Source organism: Pezoporus flaviventris, unplaced genomic scaffold (assembly GCF_033815535.1).
Source record: "Pezoporus flaviventris isolate CSIRO_AGI_PZ_B2104156 unplaced genomic scaffold, CSIRO_AGI_Pfla_v1 ptg000002l, whole genome shotgun sequence".
NCBI classification, from domain to species: Eukaryota; Metazoa; Chordata; class Aves; order Psittaciformes; family Psittacidae; genus Pezoporus; species Pezoporus flaviventris.
Window position 1 is genome coordinate 46,870,177 of NW_026892550.1, and position 26,989 is coordinate 46,897,165.

General features: G+C 39.6%; 1 protein-coding gene across 2 annotated transcripts in view; it reads left to right on the forward strand.

Annotated features, from left to right (window-relative positions):
- GRID2 (glutamate ionotropic receptor delta type subunit 2) overlaps window positions 1-26,989 on the forward strand; it is a 729,516-nt gene that overhangs the window by 632,025 nt on the left and 70,502 nt on the right. For both annotated transcript variants that reach the window (XR_009747555.1, XM_061477352.1), the window contains exon 14: window positions 24,994-25,160. Coding sequence is in view for 1 of the 2 variants with exons in the window: in XM_061477352.1 (XP_061333336.1) it covers window positions 24,994-25,160 (167 nt within the window). In the remaining variant the exon portion in view is untranslated. The remainder of the gene's footprint in view (window positions 1-24,993; window positions 25,161-26,989) is intronic.

Here is a 26,989-nt window from a genome sequence, read left to right on the forward strand (position 1 = left end):
AGGCAGAGGTTATAATCTCTGTGACGTGCTTCAGAAAAATACACATTTCAGAAGAAAGAATCCCTTTAGCTTATTTATCTACTTCGTAATGTTCTTCAGGGTCTTGAATGAATTTAAGTGGCCACATCAGAGCTATTATCCAGATTATAACACTGGACAAGCTGAGCCAACAGGTCTCCCTCTGTGCTTTGTTTTGTTTCTACCATTAATCAGCACTAAAGCATGACTGAACAGCAGTTTATTCAAGTTCTCTGAGGCCATTACCTTGGAGTTCCTAGAGTGCCAAGTGAGGGCTGAGACTTAAGTGCTTCCAAATGAGTCTGTAGAAAGGGATTTCCACTAGGCTGTCTAATAACCATGAAGGGACTGTGATAGGAGAGACCGCCATGGAAGAGAGATGTGCAGAAAGGATGTTATGGATGCAGTAGCCATGGTTTTCTTTAACAATAGTCCCTGCTGCACCCTCTCCAATGTTAAATGAGATTTTCAAGTAAACATCACAGAAGAGGCTTTGCCAAATGTCTTAAAAGTTCTTCAGTGTTGTCTTGATTTTATTCCACAAATTACAGTGGTACTGCTTTTATTTTAAGGAATGTAGCAGTTTAATAGTGATGTATATATAAACAGGAGGAAGGGGAGTGGGATCAGCTGCTGATTTACTCACTGCATCATCCCACTTGCTCAGCAGGACTGTGTGCTCTCTGTACCAGTGACTGCATGGGGAATAGCACCTCTGTGAGTGAAAATACAATACAGCCAAATGACAGTGATTCTGTAGTCCCATTTTGCATCAGGCAATCTACTGCTTTGACCTGCTTTTCCTGGCAGGAGGGCAGGGCAGGCAAGAGAAATAAGATGGGAAGATCGTTTCATTGTAAGTTTTCAAGTTTTGATATTTATTGGTTCTGTTCTTCTCATAAATCAGCTGCATACATACATATCTGTGCTCCTATTCCATCCATAGTGAACAGCTGTATACACCATCAGGTCTGGTTAGAGAGCAGCTGGGTAGATTTACCCTGAAGAGAGAACAGAGATACATTAAACAGGAGATAGCCTGAAAAGTGCAGGCACTTTAGATATTTTCTGCCACTTATTGTCTCTTAAATTTCTCAAAAGGCAACAAAAAGCAGCTGAAGATCTGAATTGAAGGTAGAGAGGCATTTAGTTGTTTTCCTCCTCAGCCAAATCAAACCGGATGGGGAGGGTAGATGTATTTCTATATATGCTTGGATTACTATGAAGAATAGTCACTTTTATCTTTTTTCCTTAGTATTCCTAAGTGTTTCGTGGTTTTCGAATTGATTTTCCTTTTTTGCATAGGTTATGAAGTATGCATCTCATTCTGTCAAAGGAATCTCTATTTTCATGGAAGTTATTTATTCAGAGAGGATTTACAGAGGCCTAAGTCATGCCTGCTTAAACATTCATTGAGGACTCCAAGAAAAATCATTTAGGCTTAAACATATCACATTACATACCTCTTTATGTCTTCTTGAAAAGCACATTACCCTGCTTAATCCTTTACAAGCACTACAGGCTTTCCTATCCTTGGAACTATTCCCATTTAAAGTATAATGAAGCACTTCCATTGTGCCCCTGTCTGCTCTTTATTCCCTAGAATATAATATTGCCTAATGCCCTATCCTACCCACCTTGTTCCTCTGAACGTGATACCATAGCCTACAGCGTCTGCATTTTTCTTAGCAGTACAAAGTGGAAAATTCTTTTCCCAGGCTGCATCGTCAGAATCTGAATGCATTTGAAACCTCTGTCTGTTTAACTGCAAAACATTTAGCCGGTAGGAAACTTGCAAGTGGCTGTCAGGTGAAATAATGCTTCTGGATGGTGCATTAAAAGAAACTCCTCTTAGGCTCTCATATTTCCTCTTCAGCTTGCACATGATATCAAAAGGAATTTGGTCTTGAGATTTTGTTTTTGTTATGATCCTACTTTCATTGCCAGTGGAAACATTCTAGCAACTGCCACGCCTGTTTATTTTCCCTGGACATGAGGAGGGCCATGATCAGGGGATGATCAGGGGGCTGGGGCACCTCCCATATGATGACAGACTGAGAAAGTTGGGGCTGTTCAGCCTGGAGAAGAGACCTCATAGCAGCCTCCTGATATCTGAAGGTGGCCCACAAGGGTGCTTGAGAGGGTCTCATTATCTCTTTATCAGGGACTGTAGCAGTAGGACAGGGGGTAACAGGTTCAAATTTAAACAGGGGAAGCTCAGGATAGATATATAGAAGTTCTTTACTGTGAGGGTGATGAGGCACTGGAATGGATTGCCTGAAGAAGTAGTAAATGCTCCATCTCTGGCAGTGTTCAAGGCCAGGTTGGACAGAGACTTGGGCGACATGGTCTAGCATGAGGTGTCCCTACCCATGGCAGGAGGGCTGGAACCAGATGATCTTAGCCCAAATCATATGATTCTATGACACTGGGGATGGCACTTTTATCTTCCTGAGAATATTGTAATAGTAATAAGACTGTTTAATCTACCTATGAAAAGACCATAACAAAGCTTTGCTAAGCTGATTTGTCTGAGGAAGAAGGGGGTAATAATGATTTACAATTCTGTGCTAGAACAAGTTGTTAATAACTGGACATGGTTATTCTTAATTTGTTTTCAGCAACAGCAACAGCATGAAGGTTGGCCAAAAGATGTGCCAAAAAATTAACTAATTATTTACTCACAGATTTGCCATTAGAATCATGTTTTAGTGGCGGATATGCTGATCACACCACAAAAATACCTCGTTAATATGTGCAAGTCCATACATCTTCATTGTGGACATTTCTGCCTATGGAGTTGGCCAATAAAACGACACTGAAACCAAGAGCTAACTGAAACAGACTTCTTGCGTATTGGACCTGTACCAATAGCAGTTTGACAGTGGCTAAGAAAGGCGTAGGAAGCAAAAAAAAAAGACAAGAGCACATAAAAATTCTGTGGTTATACTCCATTCCCCTTATATTTTAACTCACTACAAGGGGGTCAGCTATGCTTTGCAGCTGTTGGTTAGCAAACTAATTATCAACCCAGACACTGGTTCCCTGGTTCCCCTATGCCTCTGGAGGTAATGCTTCCTGGGCAGATGAGATGTTCTGCTGCTGCTTTACAAGTAATAAGGTTCAGCAGTATTCTTAAGACCTTGACATGTTCAGCCCCACAGCTGAAAGTGCAATTTATCTATTTTGCAATTACTGTCTCCTCTACAGTCCATGACTTGGAGCTGACAGGTGCCTGAGGGTACAAAATGCACCTACTGTCCTCACTTTGTATTATCATGGATGGTCTGGCTATTTATTTTTATTTTTTCCTATAATCCCGTTTATCTTTGCTTCCAAATCTAGGGCTTGCAGCAGTGCAAAACTTTATAGAGTCCTGACCAGAAAGCCCTGCAAGTGCGCTATGAGGCTACTTTCAGGCATTATCAAAAGCTTAATAGTTGCCTGTTTAGGTTAGGGGGCCTGTGTGTGGATGTATAATAACTGATACATGACATTTTACAGAGCATGAGGAAGATTCTGTGCGTAGCTTTAAAAATGAGATGTAAAACTGTTTTCCCGCTGCCTCATTTTCTCGGAATTCAAGGTAGGCTCAACAAAAGGCTTGCTCTCCCTCATGAACACTCCTAAGCATATGCTAAAGTTTGATCCAGCTTTAACTTTCTAGAGTTTTTACAGGTTTTATCTCGAGTAGAGCACCTGTAAAAGTTATTTTCTGCAGTTTGGCTTTACTCAAATGAAAATGTAAGTCAAAATTTGAGTCAGCCTATATATCGAGTATTGGATCTGCACAGACATGTGTTCACCCAACTACTAAGCAAGCCAACTACTGCTATATTCCTTTTGTCTCCAAAGTTTCCTGAAAATTTTATCTGAGTTCATCTTCTCCTGTTTCATCTTACATGCTCCCAAATGCACCTTCCCCCTTTTGCTCTCATTGAAATGCTGTCCAAGTTGCTCATGACTTCTGTTCAAACGTCAGTCTGCATATGCCTGCCAGTCACTTCAACAGCCTCAGATGTCACTGACTGATGTCCTGCTGCGGTGCCATGCCATTCTGCTTTCCACGACTGTCTTTGCTTGCTTGCTCTCTTATCTCTGTATTATTTTGGAGAATTTTCCAGAACTGTTTTCCAATTTTTGTGGGCTACATCCAAGACCATAGCCCTTTTTATCTGTATCTCATCTCTGAATATTGTCAAGTCCAAACAAATCCAACTAATGGCTCCAGGGAGCCAACTTACAGTTCTGCTTCTCTTCCGCTAAAGTGAGCTCCTTTTATCTGAAATTAAATTTATATGCTTTCCTTTACTGTCTTTCCATGTCTGACCACGAACTTAGTTCAACATACAACCTGCAGTAGCTGACTTCATCATCTTTTTCTTTCCTGTAGCTTTCTATTGCTTAAGCTTGCGTGTCTATTTCTATTCTTCATTGTAAGAGTGGTGAGACACTGGCACAGGTTGCCCAGAAACACTGTGGCTGCCCCATCCCTGGCAACATTCAAGGCCAGAGTGGATGGGGCTTTGAGCAACCTGGTCTAGTGGAAGGTGTCCCTGTCCATGGCAGGGGGTTGGAACTGGATGAGCTGGACTGGAAGGTCCCTTCCAACCCAAACCATTCTATGATTCTATGATTTAAGGTTTGCATATTTACCTTCCATAACATGTCTATTATTTACCCATACAACCTCCAGTCCATCGCTTCAGTAGTTTGCTGTGTTACTTTCCAGGACATTATAAAGCACTCTTTTTACACTTAGTGCTCTTGGAAACGCTCCTGGGGAGAAAAAAAAAAAAAAAAAAAAAGAAAAAATAGTTTCCTTTAGTTTTAAGGCCCTTCATGGTCGATTCTGACTCCCCCTGTAGCTTTCTCATTTCTGAATTAGAAATCATTTGTATGAGCTTCCAGTACAACTCCTTTTTGAAGCAAGCATCTTAATGCTTTCTCCAAGGATTTTTCTGTAAAGTATGAAGTTTTCTGTCAATACAGTAGTCTTGTCTTTTCTTCAAACTCCTTAACACTCTCCTTTGTTATTACACTAACGAAAACCTTGACAACTAGGTCTCTGGGGTGTTACGAGCACTACCCATCAACTGAGCAGCACTGTCTTGTTGTTTCTTTATGTTTTCTTCCTCTTCATTTGGCTTACTTTATAGCTAGCAAATAAGAGGGGAGACAGGAACTCATGCTGTAGTCATCTAAATATCATCATAGATGTGACATGAGTAAAAACTAAAGAACTACTATATCCAAGAATGAACTAATTGACACAGCCATTATCAGATGAGGAGTCTTTCTCAGAAAACAACCTCTCTGTGTCTGACCTTTCAGCCTTCATCCTCAAAGGAGAGCTACAGCCTAACTTCAAAAGATGAGCATGGGAGTTAAAGTTCTTAAAAGTCTGATACCGTATAAAAAAGTAGGGAGGAAAAAAAGAGATTTTATTGAGCAGTCAGTCCTTATTGTCTCTCATTTTCTCCAGCTTCAGTGGTGCCAACTACATATTTCTCTTGAATTGCCTCTTTGATTAATGTAATTGCATTAATTTCAGAGACAGTTTTCTAATCTTGAAGTTTTCTGCTTCTTTTCAGAAGTTTGTTTGCCTGAAAGCTTGGTTATTTAGGGGTTCCCCCACAGATACATCCTTTCTTTCAAAGGTAATTCTTTCTTAAAACCTTGGTTCACTTAGATCCTTAAACTGTCATGGCTACAACTATACTCCCATCATGTGCAGCTTTAGATGCCTAATTTAGGTGCTCACGTTTCTTTCCTACCTATTTTAGACAGCCAGTTTTCTTCTCTAGAGCATGATTGGGAGTGCCTAAGCTGGGAATTTGTTTTTTTTGGCAGCTTATTTTGTACAGTACCTACCAAAATAAGATCATATTGCATGACTAGAAATGGCAATAAGTAAAAAGAAATAGCAAAATATACTAATTTTGCTTGAATCCTGTAGAATTGCATTCTGCAGAGAGCTGAATCCATACTTTTCAGCTTGCAAAAGGACAGCTAACAGCCCTTTGAGGAGTAAGCATGGGATGGAGTAGTCCCCACAGGGGTCCCCACCCTTCATCCTGATGTCCAAATGCAAAGCGAAGTACTTCATGCCTGTTGTTTTAACAAGGCAAAACAGTCCACAGAGGAAAACTGATTCCTTTGTTGGTGGAGATTTCACTTGAGGTTTCTGTTGTGTAGAAGTGGACTACTTAGAGTGGTGTCATGCGAGAAAAACCTCACACGTATTTCTGGCCTCATGGTAGGAAACCAGATCTGTAGAAGTGTGAGGCTAGCTGCCACTGTAAGGCATGTGGTGTATTACCAAACATGTAGTCTAAAACAACCCTCATGCACATGCAAAAAGTAGTATTAATTTTGTGTTCATTATCCCTCTGTCTCTAGCTGCAGAAATAGCAAATAGGAGTTTCCCTTTTTCTTTTATTTTTCTTTCTTTTTTTCTGGAGAATTTTGGATAGTTCTGATAAGTGGGGAAGGCAGGACCACAACACCATGCTCTGATAGCAAGTGTAGCTGAACAACAGAATGCAGAATGACTGCTTATGGCTACATATATGAGGAGTGTGTATCTGGCGATGCTTAGTTTATCCCCCTTATATCTCCTTGTGCTTTTTTATAGTAGTGTGCAGCTTTGGGAATTGCTGCCAGAGTAGTATGTATCCCCGCTTGTTTCTGTGCCCATATCACATCTGAATACCATAATCCCGAGCTTTATATATGAGCAACTTTAAATTTCTGAATACTAAGCAGCATGAGTGTTGCTTTCATTTGCACTGGCAAGTGATGAATTGTAGAAATTCCAAGCTCCCTCCTAAAGCTGGTATTTTAGGGGATGAGAAATTTTGGAAGAGAGCAGGCAGTAAGAAAACTGACAGTTATGTGATAATTTAAGAAAAAGAGTGCATTTTCAGTCTGTGATTGTAAAAGCTGAGCATGAGTATGTCAGAGTAATCCTCAAAGGAAATTTTTTTGCTGGTATTATTTGTTGCTGAAGTTTTCTCAGCTGGCCACACTCAATATTTGGGAGGCACTTGTTAGAAAGAGTAGCATAAACAGGAAAGGATGCTGAACTCGCCCCTACAAACAAGTAGCTTAATTTTTGCATATTTGGATCTAACAGAGCAATGCTGTTGTCATATTCCATTTAAAAAAAAAAAAAAGGCTCCTGCGTGTTTAGTATTTGACAAGTGCATTTATTATGCATTAGCTCAGGAGAGGTCTGAAAGAGAAACAGCTCTCATGGGTGCTGTTACTAACCATCTCATGAGTCAAATACAGACTTTAGTAAAGAGTGCAAAACAGGAGATGTCCTTATGGATGCACTCACAGCAAAATTAAAGTTCTGCTGCATATTACTCTCTCAAAACTGGAATGAGATTATGTTCTCCATTCTGATTACCAGCTGCAGAGGACAGGAAGGGTTTGGGACAGGAAGATTCTTTGAGGCAGAGAGGTACTGAGGAGGCAGTTTTGTTGCATGTCAGTTGTCATATGGGCACTACTGCTAGAGTGACAGTGGTTCTGATGCGGCATCTTACAGTGAAAGCATGTTGGATTATATAGTGAAAAAGAAATAGGGGAAATCTCTGCTAGATAATAAACTTCTTTCAACCCATAAATCTACTTCTAATGCAATTGCTAAAATTGTATGTACTGCCTCCATAGGCTCTTCCGTCTGTGGCATTACCTCAGACAAAAGAGTCTGACCAGCAGCTTTAAAAGACTAAAACATGGAGAGGAATGAGCAAGCTGTGCTGTGACGCTAGAGTAGTGAGCCTCACCTTGTATGTCGGCAGCTTGTGGAGGGGTACACCCTTGTTTGGATTTTTGAGTAGCAGGTACTTTACTTCAGGTTTTGTCACTGCAGGGTGACTTTGAGCTCAGCACTCACTGCTTTGCTCTGTTAAAGCCTGGTGTCTTCAGAAAGGAGGTGTGCTGCTTGCATGTCATTCCGTTTTGGCAAGTGGTCATTTATTTTGATTTAGCAGGAATTGGAATGAATATGATATAACAAGTCCTGTTACGTTTTTGGCATCTGAGATTGTGGGCCATTTCTGTGCAACCTATGAGGAAGAAGGTTGCGATGAGTAAAACATCCTTCTGGAATTATTTTTTGTTACTTCTTTGGGTGACTTCTTCCAGCAAATTTCCTATGGAGGGCGAAGGAGAGTTTTGAACTAGTTTAACAACCACACAATTTCTTTTGTGCCCAAATCTAGTTCCATATCTGTTTTCAAGACTATCAGTGGAAAACGTCTGTCAAAAATTGCTGCCTCAGGGAGAAATAGGAATTCGGATTATATCCCCTCCTTTGTCGATTCCTTCTGTCCTCCTTGGTTTTTTCACTCACTCATGCAAAGGCAGTAGTAAACCCACAGCTCCCTCACCAAACACCCTCTGTGGCTCATGTCGCTTTCCACAACAGAGACATATGTCCATGCTTTGATTCCTCATTTTAGTTTCTCATTATCCTAAGAAAGAAAAACTCTGTAGAGTGCCTGACAGAGAAGAGTTGTTTGGCATTTAGACCATTCTGGTTTGGCTACAGGGGACACAAAAGGTATTAGGCAGCTGTTATTCTGGTCCTGTGAGTTCTTATTTCTCCATTTTATCTCCATTAACTTACTGTTTGTCCTACAGAGGTTCTGTAACATTTCCAGATTCATGAAGATGCTGGGGACTGCACAGACTCCTACCCAGATACAGCAACCTTGGCACATTCTTTTCCTTCTGAATTCTCTCTTCACTTTGTTCCCTCACCCTTACTTTTTCATTTTTCTGCTTTTGACACTCTGTCCCTTCTGTTTGGATACCAGCTACTCCAACTGTTCCCCAGCAATCTGAGCATTTCTTCTTTCCAGCCTTTGCCTCTCTGTGCAGTCACACATCCCCTTTGCTATCTCCATCCGCTTACATTGTTTCTCTGTGCAATGAATTCTGTGAATTTCAATTTGCAATCAGATGAAGCTTTCCAAAACTCTGTCTCTTTGAAGCCCAGTTGCAGACTTACAGTGTGGTGGGCTGCACTGGGGACATATCACAGATCAGGGGAAATGCAGACTCTAATGATAGATAGATGGAAACAGGAGAGCATACTCTTGCTTTAGGCACAGAACTTGGTAATGTATTCACTTTCTTGCTTTAATGTTTCCAGCTAGTATTTTTGTGTATTAACATATTTTAATAATACCCAAATACATTGAGATGCATTAAGAAATGCAAATTACGGGATTAACTGTAAGGTTGTTTAAAGGATATATGCAACAGAAAAGAGATATGAATAGACGTACTGGACTATGAGGCTGCAAGTCTAAAATGGTAGAGAGGTATAAGAAGTAACAGAGATCTCATATTTTTTTTTAAGCTGCTATGCCAATCATTCCTAAAAGTTTGACAGATGTATATAATTTCTGGTAAATAACTTGTTACTAAACAAGAAAAAAGTCTATTCTAGAGACAAGCAAAGGCAGTGAGTAGATCTGTAGCACTGTCAGACATTTGATAGTCCGTCATTAAATCATTAAGAATTTTTAAATTCTAATACTCATATAGATGCAGATAATAGGAGAGAAAAAGAGGATAGCTCAAGGGGAACCTGCAGCTGCTCTGATAGCAAATTTTTAGACTATCGTCCTTAAGTAATCAGTGCATTAACAAGCATATTGGTAGACAATGAAATGCTAGTGAAGAAATAAGGATGCTGTAGGAAAATTAAGTTGTAAACTAAAAAGCACTGGCAGAATACTTAGGAGAATCAACCTACGTCTCTAACATTTAGAAGTATCAAGTATCTAAGTATCAGAAGCTCTAACTAAAACAAATGATCGCCCTTATGGTCATCCTAGACTCAAAACAAGGAGGAGAAAATCCAGTGTGGTCCAAGATATCATCTAGAGATATAAAGCATGGAAAAGACTAATTTTCAAATACAAAAGAGGAACCCAAAATTTTACCTATGCATCCTGGCTGCTTTTTGACATTGTCCTCAGTCATCTGATTATACATAGTCAGAAATATTCTAGTAAAACTGCTTTTTATTGGAATATACTAATTTCTTGAACCCCAAGTGTTTTGAGGAAAAAAAGATGTTTATGTTGTGTTTAAGGAGGGAGAAAGGAGGAAGAGAACTAGTTTGAAGCACCAGATTTGGTGGTTCAAACTGGATAATTCTTACACAAAAATAACTGGTGTCCTACTCAGCAGAGTGCCAGAACATATGATTTAACTTTTGTGAGCTTAAACCAGGCTCATGCCAACAAAGTCCTGAGGTTGGGATGTAAGGGATTATTTCTTCAAAGGACAATTATCAGAAGCAGAAAGTCTCCAGATGGATGCTGCCAGGCTGCACTAAGGTCTGGTGTCAGGACATGATCTTTACCTCTTGCGGATGCTTTGCTCTCTAGCCTTATCCACTTGCCTCCTCCAGAGCAGTGTGAAATGAAAATGTGCGGCTTTAACTCCCACTGAATATTTCAGGGAGGGTTCAAATCCCATTCAGCAGTTTCCCACAGCTTTCTTCCCAATATCTGTGCAGGGCTCTGAAATCTAGGAGAGGAGTGCTTTGAACTAAAATGGGACTCTGCATGCAAGTCATGGCTGTGAATACAGGCTGTGGATGGCTCCTGGGGTGGACCAGAGAGTAGCCTGGGAAGACATTATTTGGGCTCTGCCTCCTGACATTGTCTCTCTGACCTCTTCTGTGGGAGTTCCGAAGAGCTTTTCTAAACATTACCTGCACAGTTTGTTCGGCTCCTTCAGGTTTTGCATGGTTATACTCAGCAACGTGGCAGCCCCAGCTGAGTAGAGGGTCAGATGGATGTAGAAAAATAGTTTTCTCTCTCCTGTTCCTCAGACCTGCAAGACTGGGATGTGTCAGTGGTGTACTTGCATAGGCAGTGACAAGTGAAAATGATAAGAAAACTTTTCGTTTTCTGGCATTAGCATGGCACCTTTCATAAGCAACAAAATTCTTTGAAAGCCAAATAAGGTAACGTGTTTTCTAAACAGTATATTATGGTGCCTCATGCTATTGTCCTTTTCTGACCTGATTCAAGCAACTGAGATGTTTTCTGAGTGATATTATTGGAAAGAAATATAGATGGAGTGAACTTTCCAGTCATCAGCTTAAAAATTTAGAAGAAAGAGGAGGACAATAAAGGAGGTATGCCAGGTAGGTAAGCTGGCTTTCTTAAAGAGTGTCAACTGAAAATAAAGCAAAAATTCTTGTGTTAAATAAGCAGACTCTTTCCTTAGGCTGAAGAGTAATGATAATTGTGGTTTTTCCACCATTTTCTTCTCTTTAGTTAAATTGCCAGCAACTAGCTTTTGTCTCTGTATTTGATTTAGGTGGCAGAGTTGTCCAGTTTGAAAATGTGACTACAATAAATCAGTTTCTTTTCAATAGCCCAGGAGGCGAGGATTAGAGTGCCATGTGGAGTATTTTAAGAAACATTTTAACCAGGCTGTAATCACATTTCATTCTTCTATCAGTTTGCATAAAATAGCCAATCTAGATAGAATGCATAACTCCCTCACTGAGATTGCAATGGCAGGAGAGGGTTATTTACCATTCCTGGCCCTAAAGCTTTCCCACTGCACGGGGGTTGATTGGTGTTTATGGCTGTTTGCAGAATGGCTAGTTAATCAGATGAACCAGACCCTATTCCCTGCTGAATATAACAGAGGGAGGGATATAAATACCAGAGACTGTGTCAAGATGGGTGGAAAAGACAATGCGTCTGTAATGAAAAAAACAGTAGATAAACAGCTGTATTATACAAGTCTGTAAGTACCAAGGGGTTTTGGTCACAACATCATTCAAAGAGTGGAAGCTTTGGTTGTTTTATCACTCTGACCTCAGGATGGGATTTCGTTGTAATTCTGTCGTGGTGTAACCCCAGCTGGCAACTAAGCCCCACGCAGCCCCTCACTCATTTCACCCTGGTATGATGGGGGAAAGAATCAGAAGGGTAAAAGTGAGAAAAAGAGAGTTCAGTAGGTAAAACAAAAACCTTGCACACAAGCAAAGCAGAGCAAGGGATTTGTTCACCACTTGGCAGGTGTTCAGCCATCTCCAGGAAAGCAGGGATCCACTGTGCATAATTGTTACTTGGGAAGACAAACGCCATCCCTCCAAATGTCCCCTCACTTTCTCCTTTCCCCCCCACCTTTATATGCTGAGCATGCCATTATACGGTCAGTTGGTGTCAACTGTCCCAGTTGTGTCCCCTCCCAACTCCTTACACACCCCCAGCCTACTCACTGGTGGGGTGTGGTGAGAAGCGGAAAGTGCCTTGACTCTGTGTAAGCACTGCTCAGCAACATCCCTGTGTTATCAACACTGTTCCCAGCAAAAACCCAAAACGTGGCCCCATACCAAGTACTGTGAAGAAAATTAACTCTACCCCAACCAAACCCAACGTAAATACCTTTCTAGAAAGAGCTCTCAACCTGTGAGTAAACACGACATGGCACCTGCCTATTAGAAAGTCTTGTCCCTAACTGGGATAAAAATTCCCATGAAACCTCAGAATTTCTCATCAATCTTCCACAAAGCAGTGGCTGCAGTTCCTGAATATTCTTTTGAATAAGAGATGGATGTCCAGGACACCTTCTTGTGATTGATCCAAGGTACTGAAACAGTTTGAATTTGTGACCTCTGGGAGACACTAAAAAATAATGTGTGTCCTGCAGCATGGAGAAATGGCACCAGCTACCTTCTTACGTTGCAGGTGGTCAGAAGATGACGCAGCCAAATTTGAAAGCATCTGCCCTTTGTTTCATGTGTGGCAGGAGTTTTGAGCATGGCTGTGTTGTACTGTGACACAGATATGCAATGGGGAATCTACTGGACTGGGCCTCTCAACAGGCAGTGGTTCCCTGTCACCTCATTCATGGGTCTTCATTGAGTGTTGGTGTGAGAGAGTACACCTGCTTTTACATCCTTTATAGAGGAACGGCACACAGCTACTGCTTGATCAAAAGCAGAATTTGGCATAGAAAAAATCAGGATCTTCAGAATCAAATTTTGGCCTCAAGTGCTAAAATTTTCCTCAAGGCTTGCCTTTAAACACAAGTTGCTATATGAATCACTCCTGAAGTCCCAAAAGTTGCAGTTCACAGCATAGTGTGGAGACTACACTCAATAATTTAGGTGCAGATCAGGCAGGTGTAAACAGCAAAGGTAGGAATAATCTATCACAAAAGGAAAATGTGAGCATTGGTTAATGAATGTTTACAAGATGCTTTCAGTCCTCCAGATGATGCTGTTAATAAATTGAACATCTTTGCTCATGCTATAGTTGTGCTGAAAGCTAAGTGAGGGAGATGGTTTTCTTTAAATGGTAAAGTGTTCTTGGTTAGCTTGATCATGAAATCACTTTGGATTCAACAAAGTGAGCAGCAGATGGAACACAACAAAGGGAGCAGAACAACAAAAAATAAAACATGGTATGAGATCATGGAAGAGAATCAAAGTACACAAACCTCAAAGTAAATCATAAGAGCTCATATCAAAATTCTGTCTAAAATAATGACATACAAAATACATTTTGGAATTACAGTTGTGGAAAATACTCAGGGTATTGTTTTTTCTTCCCATATCTGCCAATAATTTAGACCTTGATTTAGACAACTGTGCTTCTGAATATATCCTTTAGCACCGTGGTGTTGAAAGTCTCTCCACATTAGGAGACATAATAGCAGCTTTGCAAAATTAAAGTGAAGTTTACTGGAGTGAAAACGTCAACCAAGCATGTAACTCGGTATCATGTAAATTCTTGGTATATGATGGATCTTACTACCCTTCTTGCCATGCCCCTCTACCCCTGAACTAACATCCCACTTATCAAAATCTTGCATCGCCCAATTCAGCCTCTCATCAACTGGAGTTTCCACCCATTTCTCCACCTTCCTAGAACATTCCAGCAATGGTTTGCCCTGTCTTTCTACAACACCCTTTCTCATATCTTCAGAGTTAGTTGCCCCCTACATTCAACATGAGAAATCATTAGCTCAAATTTGCCATCCTTTGGAAACAGTCAGTGGTAGACTTTGGCTCTGTATTTGCATCCACCAATTTGGAAGCTGACTTGAGTGTTCCAGATCTCATGAACCAAATAACATGGAGGGGAAATCTCATAAGAGCAAGAATTATTTTACGTATCCCTATGTAACATCCAGATCCATTCCTAGCTGAACAACAACAAATTGTACCCACATAACAGAGAAACTTGCAGAAGGTTTGTTTGAATTTCTTTCTACCAGTGGTCCTAGGCCTGGTGGAGTTTCTTCAGTCCCCATAGAGTTTTACATGGTACGCCTTTTGACAGCTACTGTGTCAAATTCTATTGTATCCTTTCATGATTTACACTGCACACATTCTGTATGTGTTTCAGTATGTTTTAGTTATTACTACTCTATAAAATCTGTAAGCTGTGACATGTTTCCAAAACCCCGTGACAGGTTTTATGTACATTATGTGACTGTGGTTTTGATTTAATCTTTATCATATTATACTCAATTTGTAGATTTATTTATTTTTTATTATGCTCCTGCCATATTTTATGCTCATACAGGCATTTTAGCTCTCAGTTTATTCAGCTCGTCCATTGCTAGACCTAGGTTCTGCTATGAGCATGTGCCCTGTGTAGGTAAAGTCTGCTGAACTATTAGCTGCCAAAAGTAGATGCCTGTACTGGGTCTCAGATTCCCACTGAACTTGCATTATTGGGCTCTAAATAACTTGAAATACAACAAAAAGAATAAACACAGCTAAACAGCATTTAAAAGAGACAGGATAAAATATTATTTTGGTTTTATCTTCTTCAGCTACAATAAAATACACTCTTCATAGATATGTCATACCTAAGATAAAGGAGAATATATTTTCTTGGCATTGTATTTACTCAACTCTCATATACATCTTATAAATTAAACACCATCTAAAATTGAACATGAATCATACAGCAACAAAGATACTACGTTGGACTTGATGTAGATGTCCATCAGTTGGAATTATGCTCTCCATTTGTGTCTGAAGGGATCATATTTTCAGAAGAAGAACCCATATGTGTGCACTTCTATTGCATACAATTTTTTAATTTAACAGAGCACAGAAGGGATATGTATCTATACACAGAGCACTGCACAGCTGCATAGCTCTTGCGTGGGCTCTGTTGCAGATGCAGACACACAGCTGCTTTTCCTGAAAACTTGGTCAGGCATATATCACCAATTTGTGAGAAGCTGTGTAGCATCCTATAATATCTCCCCAGACAAATGAAGAATAAAATCCTGTTCATTTTTTTCCATTTTAAAATCCATAAGGATTGAAGGAATGAGGAGTATGCCAATAGAATAGGGCCAATAGAATAGGCCTGGGCAACCAAATGTGGTTTTTTGCCTTGGCACACACTTAAGACCCTTTCTCACTGTGCTGGCAGCTCACATGTTCCCAGGTACAGTGAAGTACTGTGGCTTCTCTCTACGTCTTCCAAAGCCAGATAAAAACTGCAGTTCTTCCCTGCATTTAATATATGTGTGTCCAATGTACTATCCTCTCATGGCATAGTTCTGTAAAAGAGAAGCTATTTTTAAGTTAGGTTATTATATAAATGTAACTAACAAGTAACCATCAGTTTAGATATTAATTCTTCTTCTAGTCAAGGTTGTTCTGTTTTTCAGTAACATAAAAGGACAACACTGAATGAGATTACATTTCCAAACAAGGTAGTGGCATTTTTCAAGCCATCCCCACACAGATGCTGGGTGATACCTACCACACATTGCTAGAATATCAAGTTGATAATTTTATGATGCTGTTGCTTGTGGTTTTAATTTACTTTCCCCTTGTTTGATGCTAACTAATGAAATTATTACATTCACTCAAGTAAGATGTTTACTGGTGTATGTGGTTAGCTGGGCACTTAGTTGTCCGTGCTGAATGCTCAAATACCTGATTTGCAAGTGCATTTTGTAACTAAGAAAATCTCACCTGTTGTTCCCAATTCTAGGTGAAATGCTACTTCATTTTAAGATGGCAAATCAGCAGATTGCATTGTTGAAAAACACTGTACCATCAGTTTTTTCTATTCCATATATGTTTTAACCCTACTTTTCTCATTATTTGTCTCAAAGATGCCTTGGCATTTTTATTAATGTGGTAGGGCTAGAAAAAGTACTTGACTTTAACCCAATTGTATTATATTTTTCAAAAGAACACCAGTGACACAGGGCATGCACATCAAACTCAAATTAAGAAAATGAATAAGACTGGCTGATTAATTGCACTGTATGTTAACAAAGCACCTATTCTTCTTGTTTCTGATAAAAGCTTTTGCAACATATTTTCTCCAAACTGAGAGACACTATAAGGAATAGAGTTGTTTTTCAACAATTTTTATTTTTTAATTGATTTTTGGCTACTTTTTCTTAGTTCTTGTACATTATTTTCTGGCATCTGAGCTGTTGTGCGGGCAGGGCAGGATGAATCAGAAACAAATATAATAAGAGTCTGTGACTTATATTTTATTTGTTATCTACAAAGATGTGCAAAATGAATGTTATAACCTTAGATAAGTGCAAATACCTGCACAGGTTGTAGCCAGAGGTTAACTAAATTGTGTACACTTTAAGGCAAAGTCTGTAAGTACTTCACTCTGTAAGGATGCAAAAGCCAAACCTATCACCTGGAACTAGGTTGTGATAAACATACAAAAGTAAAAAGTGCTCAGATGCATTAGCTTCACTGGTTTGGGTGCTGTCTGACCTTGAAACTCCTGGACACCATTTACATCTCCATTTACTTTGATGCGTAAAGAACTCAGGTGCCTGCACCTTTACCTGCATGTGCTCTGCTTCGCAGAGGATTAGTTGAGTGTTTTAAATGACCGTAACAGTATTCTTGGTATGAATTGTTTTGTATGAGGGATTTGACTTCCTAGGTAGTGGCCACAAAACTCTGAGTGTTCTTAATAATGCGCTGACCTGGGGATACAGGAACATATATATTTGTGCAGCATCCAAAATCTGTGCTGCGTGCTCAAAAGGGACCGATCCACCTGCAAAAGACTTGGTGGAGCTTAAAATGGTTGCTTAGGTGGAAATACCATAGGGCAGAAATTTCTCTGTGAAGCTTATCTGGAGTACTTTGCTGGAAACCGTTTGAGGTGCCAGTCTGTGCAACAACCTGAACTAACAGCCTGAAAGAAATACTTAGAGACACCCTGTCCTGGCTCTTACGAATTCTCAGAGAAAGGGGATGCCAGGTATCACTGATAGGTAAAAATCTTAATAGGCTAGGACAAATCTCAGTTTCTTTCCACAGTTACATGAACCGCTGTACTTAACTGGAAGATTGACTGCTAGAGAAGAAGATTGATAGCTTTGTGCAGGTTTTCCAGATGAAGCAGCTTTCAAGATCACCAAATTCTATATGAAAGCAAAATGATGTGGAAGCACTTAGCCTTGTGATCTAAACCTGTTCCTTCATGCCCCAGCCCAAGTTTGTGAGATACAGTGGAGGTTGCCAGGAGTTAGTGCTTTTTGCCTTCTGCATTGTACCAAAATAAGGGGAAACTTGCTAAATTGTGCAGTACAATTTCAGAGTGAGGAAATAAGAGGGACTGAGAAGCATTTCTTCTGAAGCGTTGAAGTACCATTGTCTAGGTTTGCAGTGTCAAGCTGGCTCCATGCAAACCCGGGCAGGAAATGCTTATCAGAGAGAAGTATAAAATGGTTCAAGAGAAGATAGTTAAATTCTTTTACATAAGTAGTGGGACATTCTGAATCCTATTACTACTATGAAAGTGGTCAGAGCTTTTGTACAAGGAATATGAAACACGGGAAGTCAATGTCTTTAATTTCTAAAATGAAATGTATTGTTTGAAATGAGCTTTTACTGGAGGATTTTTCAGTAATGTTGGTAGTTTTACAAAGAATTTTCTGTGGTTAAACTTCTTTTTCAGATGATGAATGCTTTTGATGAGTAGTTTTTTGACTTTTTATCATTTTTCTATCCTTGCAGTTGGTATGCAATAGGTATTTCTTTGAATAAGGAATGCTACCCAAGAATTGCAATTAGATTGACTCTGCTTCTCTTCTAAGGAACAGGACAAGAACCCTTCAGTTAGTGTCCTGTTGGATAGATTTAACTTAAAGAAGGATGCTGCTTCTCTAAATTCACCTGGGTTTATCTTCTTCGTGAGACTTCAATTTTGCTTTGCCACCCAAATGAAGAAGATTGATCTGTGCATATTTCCTTATGTAAATACTTTTACTGAGATTAGCTGCCACAAGGATACAAATATATCAGAAGATGGGGGTCAGACTTTTGGTTTAAATTTGCCTCACTATTGAGATTGCCACTTGGCCACCACAGATCTAAGTTCTTGAGGAACCTGAAGTGCTTCCATATGATTCCTGTATATGACCTTCACTGGGGTACCTGTACAATAGTCTCTATTACTGTTTGCAGCACTTAGTTGTCATTAAAAAAAGAGAAACTGGCATTAAAAAAAAAAAAGAAATCTTGCCTTTCAAAGGTCTGCTTTGCTGAGATGTTTTTTTTAATGATTTTTTTTTTCTCCTGCTTCTTATTCCATCTGCAATCAGTGTTAGCTGTAATGAACCTGTGGTTCAGCTGCATGTCAGTGATCAGCGTGATCTGCTGCCTTTTTCATGCTTTTCTGTGATTACCTGGAGAAACAGCTGGCTCTGTTCTCCCACCTCCCTCAGAAATTGTGCCTTTGATTGGCCTCCTCTCTGTCTTGCTCTGCATCTTTTCTTTCTTGTAGCTTACAAGATGCATTTAATTACAGTGCAAGATGTGATTGCACTGAACACTAGGAAAATTCTAAAACAAAGGCACCCTCTCATTACAGAGCTGTCATACCTTTGTAATTCTTCTAATTCCAGATGAATTATTCAAAGTCTGCTGAGTGTGTCAGGCAAACACGTGATCATGAGGCTTTTCTCAAGAAGCTGGTGGCAGGGTACATATGAGGAATTAATGCTTTTCCTGGTGAAGCTTTGTCTGAGCAAATAGGCATGGAACTGAAGCTGATATGACAATGTAATGAAAGATAAACTTCATACTGAAGAAGAGATGAGGCTGGGATTTCTAACCTCTTCTTTCTTCCCCTAAGCTTTCTCGTGTTTCATTTCCTGCTGCCGTGCACTCCTGGGCACCAGCTTAATAATGCTTTTAGAAATTACTTTGCACTATTCTATTTTAATAAGTACAAAGAATAAGTTTCGATGTTTGTCAGATAGTGCCCCTTGAATTTAAAAAGCTTTCTATACACCCTGCAAAATGACATCCTAAGGGGTTATTATTATTTAATTAGATGTTTGCCTTGATGACTGAATAGAAGTTTATGTGTATAGGTATATTCATTCTGTGCTTTAATACCACCATGGGAATTCAGCTCCTGTCATGCACCGCAGAGAGCTGTCGGTCAGATTTGTATTCTGTCTCCGTGATCGCGTGACTGCATTTCACTCTGAAGTTACACAGGTCAGCCACAAGTGCTGGCCTGCAAAGGTGTGTGGGGCAAGAAGCTCCAAAATGGTACTTCAAAACTACAGAAAGTTTAGGTTTGAGAGAACTGTAAATTAGGGGGGTTTATGCAACAAAGCTGAAATGTGAGATTTTGTTTCATTGGGATCCAAATAGGAGTTAGCCAGAATTGTGCCTTTTGTGAACAAAACCACGGCTTGAAATCTTTGTCCCTGGAGGAAAACGAATCAGCAAATGGGAATTTCTCAAAAGGCAGAAGATCTGAATTCTGCTTCATTCTGATAAACAGCAACTTCACTGGCCTCTTGTAAGAGGATTATTGAGATACATGTGTTTCTATTCCCTTCTGCTGAAAAAAAAATACCTCTGTTGTGAATGCTGTCAAGTTGTTTGGCAACATCTGACAACACAGAAATCAAGATTAAAGCTTCCACCACAAGTTTTATCTTTGCCTTTTCCTATTTTGAAGTACAATATCCACATTATGTATATTAGCTCTCACTTGAATATTTGTAAATGTTCATTCAATCTTGTTCCCTCTGCTTCATTCCACATGTAATAGCAGTCTTAGCCAGGCTGGTTTGCAGAACGGAGTACAGCCCTCTGCAGGCTGCAGCTACTCCATGCTTGTTGAATATTCAAAGATTATGTCAGAAATATAGTTTCTGTATTTATATATGCTAAAGCCTCAGGTCCACACTGATAGTCATAGGGCTAGCAGCATCGAATGGTATTTTTCCCCTGTGTAGTCAGTGCAGTGGAATGGTCCGTACTGGAGAACGTAAGTGCTGTCTGGAGTAGGTGATTAATCAGTGTCCTTGACAAGTTTTAGGTCAGAGCTGGGGTTGCTGCTGCTATGCTGTTCATGTGTTCTTGGCTAAAATACAACTGACAGCTTTGTGAGCAGGGAAAGGTATACAGCAGACAGAGGGAAAGGATGGCACCTGATTCTAGTGGAAATGAATAGAAAAAAGCATCAGCACTCTGCCACCCGAGTGTAGGCACGGGGTATTCAGAAAATGTGCTTCATTTGCTTCATTAGCATGATTAATAATTTTCTCCTAGGAAATTAATATCATTTTAACCAGTTGAAACTTAAGATTTCCCTGGTCTTAAAAGTTGCACTGTTTTTATAACTGGTATGATTAAATATTTGAGAGGTCTCAAGGAAAAAAAAAGGAGCCAGCTTTGTTTAACCTACAGCCTATTGTGTATATTTTTTTCTTTCATGAGGATTCTTTGTATTTCATTTAAAGACGAATTTAAAATACAGAAAAGATATTGTCAAAAAATTCAAGTATGAAATGTTGCAGTAGTTGATGTTCACTTACAGTTATTTTTTTCTGAACTTTATAATTTTCTAGACCTAGAAATGTGGGTTTGGAATGCTGGAATTGTACATAAGTACATTATTCAGTGTACTCTGCATGAATGGATTAACTGTAAGAAGAAATATTATCCACATCCTTGTTGGCATAAAATATGTGCATATGCAACAGTGTAATGGCTTTAAATGATTTCCTGGTATAACTTAACTGGGTTTTGGTGGAATCATCAAAGGTGAATTTTGACTAATATATACAGGCAGGGCTTCAGTAAATAAAAATCTCATAAATGTGCAGTGATAGAAAAAATTGCTGGTGGCCCCTATTCTATGTAACAACTCTTTTTACAGTAACTCCATTGGAATTGCTCACAAAACCGAAGTCAAGCATTTCTGTCTGGTACCGTACCTCCCAGTTTCACTTAATGACCGGTGTGGCACATGAGTTCAAAATACCATGGTGAACAACCAAGAGGTTCGATTTTGTCTGTAATTTTTATTGTTATATAGGGTTTTTTTTTCATTTTTTCTATGGTTATAGTAATCAGATACTCCAAAAACCTTTTTAGCCTCTGTCATACTGATAGGCAGGATGCCACATGGAAGGAGACTGAAGTGTCAGCTCTCCGTGCCCTGGTGGACTGGAAAGCTGGGGTTGCTGCTAAATGATAATACGCTGCCCTCCTACAAATGCTTCCCTGGTGATCCTGGGCTGCACGGTGGTATGTGAACAGCATGCAGATTTGTCACCATCCGGAAATGTTATTATCTCAACACAAAATTTAAATCTGCTATGTGGAAATGTAGAATCAGGGATGCAGATCTTTGGCAAGTAGTAAGATGCGTATTACAAAGAACCATTTCTTTTCCCAAGGAGCTTTTGCTTTCATTTATTCCCCATAATGGACTGCCTGTAAGCTCCTTAACTTTTTCTTATAATGCAGAGCTAGACTTTTTGCTATTCGTTTTGAGGGCTGAAGTGGAAGTCTTCACCACAGCTATTGCAATGCTACAAAATACGTGCTTCTCATAGTAAAAGGGAGAGAAGGAAGGATGTGGGGGCTTGACATTTTGTTCTGAAATTCCCTTCTCCTTTCACAAGGAGCATCATCCCCCCTTTTCATAGTATAGTTACCCCATATTTGTAGGTACAAATGTGTGAAATGTCATCAGGGCTCCAGACATGCTATACTCTAGCAAAATTATATTCTTAAATCTTTAGGCAAAACCCCACCTTAAGCTGCGTGAAAGATCGATGGGCAGACAGTTTAGACTGTGAATCTCAGCAGAAGGGTATGCTAGAAAGGGAATCATGTGCCCCCTGAGCTGCCAGATAACTAATTCTCTCTTAGTGAGACAGGTGTTTTTCTCGTGCATAAAAATTAAGAATTGGAGGTAGTTCAAAAGTAGTGTCACTGCTAATGGGAGGACTGAAATGAGAGATTTGGAAGAAAAGATTAAAGAAAGCTCAGCTAAGTAACAGAAAGTTTCATCAGGAATTGTAAAGTGTCAGCCCGAAAGTGAGAGTATTTAGAACTGAAAAAGGAAAAATATCATGAAAGTTATTTTTTATAAGAAGTAGTACAAATAAATACACTGAATAGCAACTAAAACTGTCAGACTGAGGAGCAGTTCCATAAAGAAAGTGACTGCAAGCACAACAGTTGCATCTTAGGTTTGCTCCATGGATTTGAATTCCCTAGATTTGTAAATAGATAGGGCAAAATACTAAAAATGATATATTTTATGGCATGGAACAATCACATAACGAATGTAAATGGCTGGAATTATCCTTTCTGGCTCTTCAATCCCTTTCCTGCCCCATGTGCTTTAACAGAAGCTCACTGTGATTTTATCTATGAAACACAATATCTTTGTGGGAACCTGAACTGTGATGTTACCGGGTCTGCTCTAAGGATCTTTTATACACCACTTCATCACAGATATTATTGTCAGTAAATGCCTTTACCACTTTTATATATTCTCACTGTGAGTTGTTTTACAGCCAAGCAGACAAATCAAGAGAATTTTTCCTGACCAGTTGAGCAGCTGATAAGTCTCTTTACACGTATTTAGGTAAATTCAGTGCCCTAGGATGCTAAAAGGGTGGGTTAGGACAAAAGCAGGTTTCAAAACATAACCCTCCGCTCTTGCCGTCACCTCAAAGGTTATCTCCCTGCATGTAAAATTACTTGTCTTTTTGAACCCCAATTTTCCTTAATGCCTTTGTTTGAAAGGTCCATCTGATCCTCCTCAGGATTCATTTCCCCTCTTCTGAGCTTTTTTTTCCTATTTCCCTCCCTTGCTGTCTGCACATCATGATTCTTTTTCAGGCTGAGTCACTATCCTTTTCAATGCTCCTAGGAAGGGCTTTTCTTCTTAGTTGTGTTACCAATTTCTCAGCCAAGTGGTGCCTGTAGGAAGATCAGAATAACCTAAGCTAGGAAGAGCTCTGTGAATTGCAGTGCCTGTTAGACAAGCATACAAGTCGGATTGTTTGTTAACAGCAAGTTCACTTCTATCCCTTATTTGCTGGCCTTTTAGATAGACCTAAACCGCCTCTGAGAGGCCAAAAAAAAAACCCCAACTATTGACCACTTTCAGACCCAGAAGATTAAACTGACCCAATCCTGCATTGGTGTGTGTGTATTTTGAAAAGAATTTTCTTTATCTTGCCATTCCTGTGGAGTCCGCAGATAATAGTGCTCCCTTTCTGCTCCAAAATCTGCACAAATCCTCCCTGTATCATGCCTATGAATGGAAAACAAAAATACTCCTTTCCCAGGCCTGCAGTGAAAAGGAAAGTGTCCCAAATGCAATTTGTTCGTTGTGCACTACATCTTGTGAGCAAGCAGCCGGTGTGCCTTGCTTCAGTAACTTTTATATGTAAACAGTCTTTAAAAACATAATCTACATTGTCAAAGACTAATCTAAATGATGTACTGACATTGCTTATTTTGATATGCTGAGTTGGTTTTAAATTCTCTCTGGATTGCCTGGCCCCAGATGTCCTTTTTGCATTTTGTTTACTTTTCACTTAGCTGTCACATATTTATTCCCTTTAGATGTACAAAGTCAATGGGTTCAGTCTAGTTTTACAGCTTAGCTGGCTAATATGGCATCAGGAAAGCACTGAGTGAAGCCAAGCAGAGGGTCAAGAAAGAAACAATGTGGTTCTGCAGGTCTGACATAGAGACCAGCAGAACAGAAAACTGTAAAAGATCTGGTAGAGCAACTAGAATTTATTATTTCTTTCGGAAAAAAGCATGATTTGACTGGAAAGTAGAAATCCACTGAAATAGGGAAGGATTTGTTTAGACTGAATTTCTGTTTTAAAAGCTTGCTTATGAATAAATGCTGCAATTACACTATGCTGAAATACATCCTGTTTAAATGAAAAGAAAAATCTGGATTTGTTTCAAATGTGAACAGGTAGCAAAATGTTCCTTTAAAAGCTTTTCAATACAAGAAGTTGTTCTGTGTATATATCTCAGTAAAACATTTAAAATTGCTTCCATGAACTTGCTGTACAGAAAGTCCATGTACAAAAAGACATGCGAAAATCCTTCATGCTGAGAAAAATAATTCCAGAAAATACAGTTGTCGTGATCTTGCCCACAATCATTCATAGAGCCCAAGAGAGAAATTCATGACACTTCTGGCAACCTGAAGCATGACTGAAACGTGGGTCATTTTGAATGGTGGTCTTCCATCTGGATAGCCATGCCTACCGTCCCACTGTTCTCCCCAATGTGAATATCTACCTTCCTCTATATGGTTAGGTTTACAGCTGAAAGAAAAAAGCTTTAAGGGAGATTTTGGTGGAATTTAGCATTGATAGAAGGAGCCTGATGTTTCCTTTGTTTCTTGAAGAATGATAGCACAGATCTGCATGGCGCTATTTCACTGACGCCTTGTTGTTTTCAGATCACATTCTGCAGAAGTGCTTGGCCAAAGCAGCTCTGCAGCACTTTTTGTGCTGACAGCTGTTGGGCACCCAAACTTCACTTCTTTTAAAGAAGAGACTGTGCAGAAACTGCCGTGTTCTTAGATACACCAACCTCCTTTTAGACTGGACAGTCCATAGTCTGAGCTCTTCTTCTGTTTACTACAGGTGAAACATGGGAACTATGCCTTTGTATGGGATGCAGCGGTACTGGAGTATGTGGCCATCAATGACGCAGACTGCTCTTTTTACACGGTCGGGAACACTGTGGCAGACAGAGGATATGGGATCGCACTGCAGCACGGCAGCCCCTACCGAGATGTCTTCTCACAAAGGTAAGGGGCTTGGAGAAGGAGGAGCAGGTCCTAAGGGATGGTCTTTCTTAGCTCTGGAAGCTTCTTTTAATTTAATTTTCCACAAAGGGAAACATCTTGTGCTTGCAATCCATTTCATTTCTTACATAGGCATTCATTTCCTCAGAGACATAGGATTAGTCACTTTTCTAGAAACTGCATTAAAAATACTTTGTACTGCTCTAATTTGAATTGTTCTTGTTTCATTTGGAAAACATTAATGAGCTAGGCTAAACTTCATTAGCAGGAAAATGAGGAAAGAGTTGAATCATTTGTTATAGAGGGACAGCATAATTCAACAGAAGCTGTTTCTTAAAGAAAAAAGTAAATTGGGACGCTGATAGGAAACCTGAAGGGGATGTACAAGAAAAATCTGATGTTTCAGTGAAAAGACCCCTACTAGTACCCAAAAGTTTAGATGCTTATCCCACTCCTAATCTGTCTCTTGGGCTACCACAGTGAGATCTCAAGATGTTTCTGGTATTGTGTTTCTACGAGGTTATTTATTGTGCCTTTGCAATATTTGTGTATCACTCCGGTATTGATTCCTAAATCAGGATGTCTGTGAAATGTGAAAAACAAACATTTAAAAAGTGTCATATCTCCAGTCTGTTTTTTACAAAATGTGGGCTAATCTCATGATCATTTTCCATTCTGCACCTGTTCTCTCAACCCAGTTTCTAATGGTTTGTGTTAGAGGCATGTAACAAAATTTGACAGTTGCTGTGATGCAATTTCTTTTTTGTGTGGTTGCTATAATAAACATGAACCATCTTAAGAATATGCTTCATTCAGGCTATTGCATTTGCCTTCAGTACACAAGATGAAGTAGAGGGAAAGCAGTCAATAAGTAACAGTATGCAGACTCAAAGGATCCACTGCTCACACATACTGCATGAAGAGAGAAGGCTCGAATTCTTTGTTCTATGTTGGGAGTGGTTTGGTTGAATTTTGTGGTGATGTAGTAACATAATACAAACTCTCATAGGATCAATGAAAAAAATAATTTTTATGAAACATATATAATATATATGTTACAATTAGCTTTATAGGCAATTATTTACTGAATACTTTAATACTTTTATATGCCAGCTATGATCAGGCTGGCTCTGCTAAAAATCTCTGTCTCTGTAATGTTCAGGGTCTCCATGCAAAACAAAGGAGTAAAATTTCTTCCCATAATCATTCTAAAAAGTGCTTTCAGAGATCTCCGGTGCTGGTGAAGGTGTTAAGTCAGACCCTTCAGAGTGTGACCTGTGTAAGCCTGAGTACAAAAATCTGAACACACAGGGGAGTTTCATAGGCTGTGACTTTATTACTAAATACAGCAAGCCTGCCAAGTGGCAGAGCATGGCTCATGTCCACGCAGATAAGCATTCTTCATCCCTGCCACCACTGCTCTCCAAGTGAAGGTGAATGCATCCAAACCACCCCTTAGGGACTGCTTCTGGCATCATTTATATACTTGTTATTGTTCTCAGTACATGGGGGAAATGGTTATGGCTGGTTCTGGTAAGCAGTTACCTTCTTTGTCATAGAATTCGGTACCTGGAGAGGCTAGGTTACATCTTCTGATGCACTGTTTTGGGGAACTACTTGATCATTGGTCTGTGCAGGCCTGACATTTCCAAGTACAATTTTGGTTTGTAACAAAATTTCAGCATGTCAGTGCATTATTGTATCTTGAAGCTGTAGGAAAGCAGAAAGAAGCATAAAAAATTGCACATATATAGCTCTCTTTATCTGAAGATCTTCAAGGAATATTTAAATATTAGCATCTCTCAGTGGAAAGTAAATGTCATTTCCATTTA